General features: G+C 36.6%; 1 protein-coding gene across 1 annotated transcript; it reads left to right on the top strand.

The window, feature by feature from the left end:
- Positions 1–7,687: 7,687 nt before the first annotated feature.
- Positions 7,688–10,909, top strand: LOC124168033 (piggyBac transposable element-derived protein 2-like). The gene is made up of 2 exons (XM_046546124.1): positions 7,688–8,465; positions 8,577–10,909. The coding sequence occupies exons 1-2, from the start codon at positions 8,443–8,445 to the stop codon at positions 10,483–10,485; spliced, it is 1,932 nt and encodes a 643-aa protein (XP_046402080.1). The 5' UTR covers positions 7,688–8,442; the 3' UTR covers positions 10,486–10,909.
- Positions 10,910–11,807: the final 898 nt, after the last annotated feature.

The following is an 11,807-nucleotide window of genomic DNA, read 5'->3' as shown; positions in this document are numbered from 1 at the left end:
TATCACTGAGTAGCTTTAATGCAATTTTTAAGAGAGCTAAAAAAATAATTTAACCTAGTAATAACATATTATCCGTGTTCTCATTGTATGCATCAGCATACTTTTGCTCAGAGATCTGCAACCCACAGCTTACGGGCCGCATGAGAGCCCTTAAGAGAGTTCATATGTTCCGGAATACGACTTCTAACTATTAATTGAAATTCACCTTACACAGTGAATATAATCATTACACGCATTATCTGCGTACTACGTAGACATGAAAATATGAGAAAGCGGAATTGCCAGAGAAACTGAAAATATACCTTTTAGCCAATGAAAAAGTTAGAACGTCTAAAATTTAATTATCTGGATTTATCTATTCGTTCATGCTATTAAATACATAATTTTTCAATTTAAAAGCCATCTTAATAATTTATGAGCACAAAAATGGCTTAATAAAAATACTTACAAACCACGAATATCATTGAAGGATATAATTAAAAGTTGGGAAAACTTCTGTGTCGAAATGAGACTTTGCCAATGATGTCAAGAAATAATAAGAATAGTTAAATTTCTAATGAATAAAAATAACGTCTTTTTGCTATGAAAATATATTTACTTTGGGAAAAACGCGGACTTAACTCCTACCTCGTTGAAATGTATCAAAAATAACTTACATTTTTTTCGCATCCTTTCGGAATTTAATCTTATTCCTTTCTAATTAAATCGAGAGGGAATTAATTTATATCTTAACGTTTCCGAAAATAATATTATTTCTCCATCTTCGACGGGCGTTATAACGGGAGAAATTTTTAGAAAAAAAATCAATCAATTTTCGAAAGTTATGCGACTGAACTCACACTCAGTGCTCGACTCAATTTCCGAATTCAATCCCGGCACTTCGACTCGAGAGTTGGATAACGAAAATATCCCAAAGTTTTCCAAATGCATACTTTAAATTTCAATCTCATATTAAATGGGTACGTATTTCGATTGAATGAGTTTGATACAAAAATTGGTTTAAAAATCCCGTTCGAGCTCACAAAAAAATCCGCTAACGTTAATTTGAATGCTGTAAACCCGTCGAGTTACTACTTTTAGAAATGTAAAGTCCCAAGGGCGTTCATAAAATGATAGGACCGTTGGAAAAACGTCGCTACTTCGTTAAAATAGTATAAGAGAATCTTGGACCGTGCGAGGTAGTTAAGCGAAAGTCACCGATTTCTTGAAATAAGAGTGGGCAAAGAATTGGACAAAATGATGGTGGTATTATGTGGATATTGCGTATTCATATGCATCTTACTCAAAGTCCAAAATGCATAGTGCTGCTAAAGACATAAGGCCAACAAATGCATTTTATGGCCTTGCAAAAGTTTGACCAAGGGGAAAATTCACATTCAAGGCGTAAATAAAGAAATATTCATTCATTTATATTAATTTCCAAAGAAACCGAAAATAGAAAAAATTGTCCCTCTTATTGGAAACTTAAACTTAACAGCTGAACAAACGCAAACACTCACGCCCTTGCTTGAGGCTAGTAACTCAGGCAGGACTCGAAGCCCGCCGCCATTAATATTACGCCGGCAATATTGAAATTAATGCAATTTTTAATTGCGTCCAATTAGGAAAACATCTTGATAACCAGAGTAACATTTCATAGCAAAGCCATTGGCTAAAATAATTTAAAGTAGCAATACAAAATATTTTAACATAGTAGTTTCCTTCATCAAAGAAAACGAAAGGCATTGATTGCGATTCGTTACCCACCATTAGTGTATTCATAATACACAAATTATTTGGTTTTTGAAATGCCGGTTTAGACGAATGGCAAGGGTCAAATTTTATCCTCATTTGAAAAAGGCCAGATTGGCGCCCATGCGATTCCACTCCGCATGACGTCACAGGGACCTAGTTTCTACACGAGAGGATAGGAGTTATACATCGTCTGAGGTTACCAATGCATGCATGAGGCACAGAGCTCAGGGAAACATGTCTTAATAATCACCTATTAAAACTGGCTAAGTTCGGAAAGTTTTTTTCGTTTGATAAGGTATTAATAAACCTTTTTTAAGTCAAGCGCTACCATCCAGCAAGGTACTCAGCTATCCGCTAGCATCCTGGGACGTATCAGCGCTAAGCCTCGCCTCAAGGTCACCTCACCGGGCGGGAGGGGGAACCAGAAATACGACGTACGGAGATATTTCCCGGCATTCATACTTAAGCGTCGCGTTTTCGCGCGCTTGAAAATTTTCACTTTTCATTTAATCGCGAAAAATAGATGTTGTCATTTAAAAATCTAAAAGCGTGAAATACGTACTCCAGGAGTAATAATCTTTCGATTAAAGCAATAAAAATATAATAAGAAACCACCCTATTGGCTGGATATAATTATTAAATCAATAATAAATAACCCTTATTTTTCAATAAGATAATGAAAGCATAAAAATTCTTCATATCCGATTAAATTCTTTAAGTATTAATAATAATAGCACTAAACATTTGCTAAAATGTTGGGATGGCTCGTAAAAATAAAAAAATCAATAGACATTACTCTCGATTTTCCATTAACAAAATGAACATTTTAAAAAAATCCTTCTTTTCTATTTATATCTTCTAAATATTTAACAGTAAGAGCATCAAGGTACAGCAGAGATCCCGGCGAGGTCAAACATTTTTTCATGGCGAACTTCGTCCTTTGGTGTATTTAATAATATTATCATAAAATTCGCCACAACGTTGGTATGTCTCAAAAATTAAACTTCTTGCCTGGACCATAATCCCATTAAAATATCCAAAAATTAATCTTATGCAAGTGATGGAAATAATCAGTTAGATTCGCTAATGTGGATGAGGAAGTGAGAGACGACATTAATGTGTTCAAAACGAGAAATACGGTGAAAAGAAAGGGAAAGAAGAGTTGAAGGCGGTAAGGGTCGAGGAGAATGAGCCCTTGTCTTGCTGCGATGCGTTGCTTCAAGTGTTCGCCTCGCTAATTGGTCCCTTCCTTGAACCCAGCATCCTTACAAGACTCCCACTCGCCTTGATGCGGCTTAAGAGTGTACACTGCATTTTTTCAACACCCACCCGAGCTTTCCTCTTTTTTTCCTTTGCTTTAAAAAAACTCGCCGCTTAAAGATTTCCGATTTATGGAGGCATAAAACCCGTCCAGAGAATTCCAAAACTGCTTCCGAGACGACAAATTAAAGTTGGAAATCGTAAAAAATAAAAAAAATTTCTAATAAGCGCTTGCATTTTAGGATGTAGTTACGATGCTTAACACATCGAAGTTCAGTAAATCTTAGTAAACGAGTGAGCGTAGATGAAAAATATTTTTTTTTAATACGTCCCTAGTTGAATTCCGTGCACACATAAGAACATGAATCTCCTCCTAATGATAATCGACCCGTATTTCATGAGCAGATTGCTTTGATTAAAAGTAGTAATTTCCTTACAACTCAGTTCATACAGACGCAAGAGTTACTACCGCTGAATCCAGTCAATCTAGATCCTCGCTAAAAGCTTACTAACCACAAGTTGAGCCTTTTTTGAAATAATCAACTTCAAATGTTTACGGCATAGCCCTGAAGAAATTAGGATTTGTCAAGCATATTCTGGAAAGGTTTTCGAATGAGAAAGTAAATGAAAGGTGCTATTTCGCACTCGTCTGACCGCACCTTGAATATGCAGCGAACGCATGGGATCCGGTGCAGAAAAACTTAATCCGCGAACTGAATAAAATACAAAGGAAGGCAGCGCGGCTCGTCAAAAGCTAATACTCGTGCACAGACAACGTTACCTAGATGTTAAGAGAATCAGGCTTGTATCCACTAGAGACTCGGAGGCTGCGCGCTAGGCTTAGATTGCTTGATTTATATGTTTCAAAGAGCGAGAGAAAACAGACGAAAAAACTGAAAGTTGATTTACAGATGGAACACAGAATATTGCACTCATGTTGGCACTTAAAAAATCATACAAATGAAATCTGGTTGACTTAAAACTGATTCCTTGAGAAAAACATAGGTCATCTAAAAGATTCATACTCTTTCATTTTCTCATAATGAGATGCCGAAGAGTAATATCAAATTTGGAGTAGAATCACTATTTGCGAAAACAAGACAGCCCATTCTGCAAGCCACCAAAGATGGTTCATAATTCTTGCTGTCGAGATTGATATGATATAATGATGATGAATTTTTCTCTGTGATTTTGAACAAATTTTCAGGAAATTTTTTCCAAAGGTTTTTCAGTTCAACAGACAAAAAGAGGAACTTGATGTATAAATAACAACTTGGATATGAAATTTCTGCAGCGCTTACTAATACCCGGAGACTTAAGATATCTATCTACATGTATTTAATACCCCTCAAACCTTCTAAAAGGCGTGTGGAAGAGGGTGTTAGGACACCAGCTCCAACGAAATTACGACTGGCATTAATTAAAGTCCTCTATGGTTCGGGGGAAAAATGAATTCCCACATCTATTCGTTCGGCAAAACATATATCTTAATTTATCGCTTCTGTCGGACTTGGAAATATAGTGCGGCTCTAATATTATGCTCTCAGTGTCGGTCTTAAAGATATCCATTATCAATTGTTCAAGCAATCTAAGCATAGCGCGCAGCCTCCGAGTCTCCAGCGGATACAAGCCTGATTCGCTTAACATCTGGGTAACGCTGTCTGTACTCCAGTAGCAGCTTTTGACGAGCCGCGCTACCACCTTTCATTTACTTTCTCATTCGAAAACCTTTCCAGAATATGCTTGACAAATCCTAATTTCTTCAGCAAATATTCCTTATATGTGTTCCCCACGAGAGGGGCTGAGGGTGAGGAGTTTGGGCTATAGTAACTCCTAGCTACTTCACTTCGTCTGTTGCCTTTGTGTTAATACCAAATTAATCCTTTTATTTTTCAGCTACAGCAGCATTTTGTAAGAATATTCTCAAAATTTGAATTCCTATATCATTATTTACTTTAAATATTAAGGGAAAGAGATAATTGTCGGAGACAAATAAATACACTATGTATGTTGAAATGAGAAATCCTACAGAAAAATGAGCAAAGAAGATATCGGAACAATTCTATGTTATATAATTCTATGTTATGAAATACACTAAAATTACTTGGAAATAATATCAAGAATTATATTGATTTCCATAAAATGTTCATTTATTGGAAATGGTATTTCATTAACGTCTATTTCAGGAACAGAGTCAGCCTATTTTGCAAGAATAGGTAGAAGTCATGGTGTTCTTTTGGACAATAAACTGGAGATTAAGAGTGCCTTAAGAATACAGCTGCCGACTAATGAAACCAAAGCTATAGAATGAGGTAATCGAAGCATAAAATGTACTTGGATAGGAGGAGAGATGCGATACGCTTAAATCACAAATTCTAATTACATTTACATGTAAATTTTCCTCCAAATGTATTCCCATCATGTTCATTTCTAACCAATGGGTTGGACGAAATTATTTCGTGCATTTACTAAAGATAGCAGTAATTTCTGTTTGGTTCTTAAATGAGTATCTATTTCTTCTTAAACCGTTTCTTTTTTTAAATAAAGCAACCCGTGTTTCGATAAATAATAATCATTATCAGGCCTGAATGACTAGCTGTTTATCTTGTTTCTGTTACCTTAACTACATAGCGGAAGAAGAGATGAATTTTATAACGGACACCAAAACAGGAGAAAAAGATAGGTAGGTAAATATATTCGTTAATGATAGTGTTTCCCTGGTTATTATATATTTTAAAGTTTTTTATGCTCTCTAGAATTAAATTCAAGGCGGCCGCTGCATCATATTGTAATATATTTATTTTAAAATCATTCTTGGCAGTTTGATATTAAGTGCTTAGCAAATTAACTTTTATCATTCTCGCTGTTTCTGCAAGTACTGTTCTTTCTCGATCCAAGAAACCTCCTTAAAATGGAACACCACATAGTTTAACATGAGATAGTGAAACATAATCATAGACGCATTAATATTGTATGCTCCACAATGTTTTTTTTTTTGATCTGACACGGGTTTCGACACTATATACTAATTGTAAGTCAAATTCATATTTTAGAATGACCTAGTGTATAGTGTCGAATCCTAGGTAAGACCATAAAACAATTTGTGAAACATATTATATTAGTCCATGATATCAACTACAAATCAGTGTTTTCATGGTGCCCGAATGCGCCGGAACGGCGCGCCGTAGGTATAATAGCATAAGACATAATAGTCAATTAGCAATTTTCAATTTTTTTGCCTTCATATTTCTAATATATAAATTCGCAACGAAAACAAAAAAATATTAACAAAATTTAAATTATAAGTTGATAGAAAAACAGAGAAAGAGTAATACTTCACTTCTAAAAAAACTCAAGTAAACTACGCTCCGGCACTGATAATTTTGCCATGACGTAACTGCCACACATGGTGATTTCAACACTTAAATTCATAAGTAAACTAACGATCATGGTTTCAACATATTATGATATATGTTCAAGACTTTGAAAATGATATAAAATGTGGAAACCATGGTCGGTACCTGAGTTGTGATTTAAATTGTGGAAATTACCATTTGTATTTTTTATCATGGATGTATCCAATTTCTACCGAATCAGCCAGAAATGATTTTATACTATATTAGCGTATCTGTGATTATGTTTCCTGTCACACATTTTCATCAAATATCGCCATTCCCCATAAATTTGGTGAATTTTAATTTCTGTAAGATCATCAATAACGAGTTTGCTGCATCTTTCCACGAATGAAGGTTTTTTAGATCCTCTTCAACGCAATTAAACCATGCTCTAGTTCATTAACAGTTAGGTCAGCTCGGTAGATTTCAAATGCCTAAGTGGCCCCGGGCCCATTTTCCACGGCAAATGCGAGGACTACCAGAATGGAAGTTTAACTCCGGCTTCATCAAGCCGTTAATTGAAAAGCAATGAAGACACTTGTTTATTCGGTGCGCGCAGTTGTTTGTCGAGTGAGAGAGAATAAAGGAGGTTCTACGGAAATGCATTCCTTCAAATGGATTCGCGACGGTCGTAAATCGCCATTTCCACACAGACGGCGACAGGAGGAGTTAGAACGCAACCTGGTGAGGGAAGCGGGAACTTTTAGAACTTAATTTGATAAGGGATGAGGGAGCAACCAGGGCGAGAAAACAAATGAAGCGCGGGGATTCCAGGGATTAAAAAAAAAGAAGAGCGACGAAAAGGAAGGGGAGGAAGAAGACGTGTTTTTAGGGAAACGTTCGCCAGAATGTGCAAGCAGGGAGGTTACAGGTGCGACATCGTTTCCATGTGAAACTGCAGCCGCTCTCCGAGTTACTACGCATTGGAGTGGGGCAGCAAAAAAAAACATAAATCACACAAGAGGAAAAAAAAGGAAGGGGGAAAGAGGTGCCGGGTGAAAATTGGGGGCGGGGGAGAAAAGAGAAGAGTCTGGATCCTTCAGCGTGCACAAAAAAAATCTCATAATACAATAGAGTGGAAGGTAAGTTGAGCAAACACTCGGGCAAACGAGAACACGTAGCAAAGGAGCAAAACGAGTTAGGAGCCCGTATGGAGAATCACGATTTCGTTCCCGTGAAAGAAGCGATTATGGAAGATTTGTTCCCACACCACCTCCTCGGAAATTAAATACACATTTTAACCCGACCAAGTCCCACTTAACCCATATTTTACCAGCGTGTGTTTAAACACACGCCAAGTACGCGGAAATTAAAAAAATAATTTCTAGCCACTCTTGAGAGGCAACCATTTTCTAAATACTTTGACTCATTCTTTGAAACTTCTGAAGTCTCATTACATCTTGTATTACAGCCTACTATCCCCAGGTTGGCCACCATTGAAAAAAAATATTACCCCTGCATGTGTAAATTGAAAGGCAAACTGTTTAACCTTCATCTTCTTGAGAACACCAGATGCGAACATAAAACTTTTCCTGCCTTTATACATTCGAATGTTGAGGAAACATGATGTTAGTAAAGTATTTCCCGTGAAGATAATTGAAGCACTTCAATGAAAGCGCAAACTTTGTGTGTGTTTAAACACACGGTGGGATAAACCGCTACTCTTCCCTAAACCAATTATGGTATTGCCTTACATTGTTGAGCTGTCTGTAAACGTCTCAGATGAGTTGTTCTTTGCTCACAATGTATTTCAAAATCATTGTAACTCGATGCCTGAGATAATTATGAGGTTGAAGAGCTAAAATATAATCCATGTACTTAGTTTGAGATTCTCGCTAAAATGTAACTCTTGCTCCTCATGGCTAGACACTATATATATAAAGGACCGACCCAAGGGTACCTGCCATTGCGTTTTGCAAGCTTGGCAGCTGTAGACCAAGTGTTCGTAAGTTCTGTGCTTCGCAGTTGCCCAAAAAATTTCCTAAGTTTAAATTATTTTAGCTCATCCATTTGTTAGCTGTGCATCACAGTGGATCCTGAGAACACCTTCGCAATGTCGACAAACAACAGAAAACGGTAAGAATTGCAAATATTTATTCACTTCCTCATTCAAATAGTTTTTAGGTGTCATTACGCCATCTCAAGCTGTGTTTAGAACTATGAATCAAAATGTCCGATCTCTTTTAGGTCAGAACTCAACACAGAAGACATCTTATTTGAACTCCACAACTTGGATGACAATGATGAACGAGGGCGAGAAATTGATGGAGCAAACACTGTAGATGTGGTTATTCTTCCAGCAAGGGATGGTGACTGCTCTGATGAAGATGATGCACCTGAAGAATGTGAGACTCCAGAGTGCATAAAGGATTTAGGCAAAGGTGTCCTAGCCCAATTAGGTGAGGTACGTCTTGACACTAATCACGGTAAAATTGATTTACCACTTTTTTCTGATGACTGTTCCTCAACAAGCTCAAACAATAATGAGGTTGGATCTGATTTTGATATGTCTAATGAAAAGAATGGGAAAAATTGTCATAGCAAGAGAAGGAAAGTAGCTAAGAGTTCAATCAATGTTTGCTCGGCCACCAACACTCATAAAAAATTTAGCCATTTAGAGGCAGGTAGTTACCGTAAGAAAGATAGATCATGGAAAAAATTAACTCTGAAAACAAATAACATGCCACCTTTAGAGCCTGTTCGTATGCAGCCAAAACCAGAGTTATTAGATAAAAGTCCTTTGGAAATGTTCAAGAGGGTTTGGGACGAAAATTTTGTGAATATGATATGTATAGAAACAAACAAGTATGCTGTTCAGAAAGGTTTATCCAATGCCGAATTTTCTGTGGACGATTTGTACAAATACCTTGGCGTGTTATTACTTTCTGGCTACTGTTGTGTTCCATTCAGACGTATGTATTGGGAAACCAAACGAGATACTTTCCATTCTCTAGTTGCTGGATCAATGAGCCGCAATAAATTTGATTTGATTCACAAATGCCTTCATTTTAATGATAACACCCAGATAGATAGCACTGATAGGATTTACAAAGTTAGACCTGTAGTAGATCACATGAATAAAAAATTTACCGAGATCATAGAATGCTTCGGTAGTGAGTTTTCTCTGGATGAGGGTATGGAGCCATACTTTGGGCGTCATTCAATGAAGCAATTTATTAGAGGAAAGCCCATCCGTTTTGGTTACAAAATATGGTGTGTTACAACTTCAAAAGGATACCTTCTTAAATTTAGTGTTTACACAGGAAAAACAGACAGACCCAAAGGCATCTCTCTCGGTGCCCAAGTGACAGAATCCATGTGTGTAGATTTCCTTCCTCCTGGTTCAAAGCTATTTGTAGACAACTTTTTTACCTCACTTTCATTGCTAGAAAAACTGAAAGAAAGTAATATAAACTGCATTGGAACTATAAGAAAAGACCGCATTGAAGGAGCCCCTGTTGTAGATGTGAGCAAGGAGGAACGCGGTGCATTCTCCGCAATCACTGATAAGAACAGTCCCATTTCACTCATTCGCTGGCATGATAATGCACAAGTTACTATTGCCACAAACATGGATTCAAAAACTGTATTCGGCCTTAGCTCCTGCACCCGTTGGAATTCAAAGTATAAAAAACATATGAAATTATGCCAGCCACAAATTGTGAAAATGTATAACCATGGCATGGGAGGTGTAGATTTATTTGATCAACAGCGCGCAGTGTATCGTGTGAAAATAAGGTCAAACAAGTGGTACTGGCCTTTATTTAGATTTTGTCTGAACAGCAGCATTGTTAATTTGTGGCATATTTTCCGAATAAACAATCGGAAAAGCAATCAAATTGATTTTTTGAGAGAGGTTGTTATCGGGCTACTGTCAAGTGATACTCAGCCTAAATTAGTAGCACCAAGAACAATGAGACAAGCTATAACAGATGGAAGGTTTGATGGTCATAATCACTGGATAAGTAAAATTAAGACCCATCGGCGGTGTGGTCACTGCGGTAAAAGCTCAAAGTTCATTTGTGAAAAGTGCAATGTGGGCGTACACCCTGATTGTTGCTTCAAGGAGTACCATGTAAAATATCAGTCCAATTAGTGATATGCCACAAAAAAATTTTCGAAATATAAATGGAAAATTTTGTAATTTGTTCTACTGTAAAATATAGAAATGCATTCTAATGTGCAATGTGTAAGTTTTTATTGAGCATGAAAATGTATGACTTCAAATTATGATGCTTAAAAAGAAATGGGCTCATAGAATAAGTGTGAAACACAATGTCTTATTAGTTGTTTGTGAAATAAAATTATGTAGAGAACTCACGTATTTTTTATTTTGCATTCTACCCTCACATTGATCGCAGGCAAGTCTGATCTGGGCTTTATCCCACCGTGTGTTTAAAGACACGGGCTCTCCCAGCAAAAGTACGACGTTCTGATTTTTTAAACTATTTTTCCCATAGCAAGTAGTACAAATAGAGCAGCATACCAAAAAATCAGTTACCAAATAGGTAAAAATGTGTTCCGGGATAATATGGGTTAAGCCGAGGATTATTAGTATTAATGTCCAACAGCGCCGCGGGCGTATTTTAACAGTTATCTTCAGAGTAAAAAAAATACTCGACGCGTACGCGTGAATCTTGCACGTACGAAGCAGATAATGATCCATTCATTCATTACTTTCACAAATGTATATTCCATAGGTGAAATTTTAAACTTCGTAACCTGAAATTTGATTTTACGTATTAGTTATTTTCAACAGTCGTCTTCATTGTAAAAAAAAGTCAGTGTGGGCATGAGTCTTCCACGTACGTAGCTGATATTGATATTAGCTAGCTATTCATGCATAATTTTCACAGTTATCTTGAGAGAAAAAAACTCTACGCGTAGGCATGAGTCTTGCACGCACGTGGCAGATATTGATCAATTAATTCATTACTTTCACGAATATATATTCCATAGGTGAAATAATCGGCATCGTGACCTAAAATTTGTTTTACATATTAGTTATTGTAAACAGTTATCTTGATAGTAAAAAATATCAAGGCTTAGGCATGAATCTTCCACCTATGTATGTGATATTGATATTAGCTAGCTATTCATCCATAATTTTCACAAATTTATATTCCGTAGGTGAAATTTCAGGCTTCGTGACCTGAAATTTGATTTTCAATGTTAGTTGTTTTCAACAGTTATCTGGAGAGAGAAAAAAATACTCTACGCGTAGGCATGAGTCTTGCACGCACGTGGCAGATATTGATCAATTCATTCATTACTTTCACTTATGTATATTCCATAGGTGAAAGTTCAGGCTTCGAAACCTGAAATTTGATTTTCCATATTAGTTGTTGTCAACAGTTATCTTGAGAGAGAAAAAATACTTTACGCGTATTCCTATCCCTTGCAAGTAAGTAGGTCTGT

The sequence above is a fragment of the Ischnura elegans genome, chromosome 11, assembly GCF_921293095.1.
Source record: "Ischnura elegans chromosome 11, ioIscEleg1.1, whole genome shotgun sequence".
NCBI lineage: Eukaryota > Metazoa > Arthropoda > Insecta > Odonata > Coenagrionidae > Ischnura > Ischnura elegans.
This window is presented reverse-complemented; position numbering and strand designations above follow the sequence as displayed.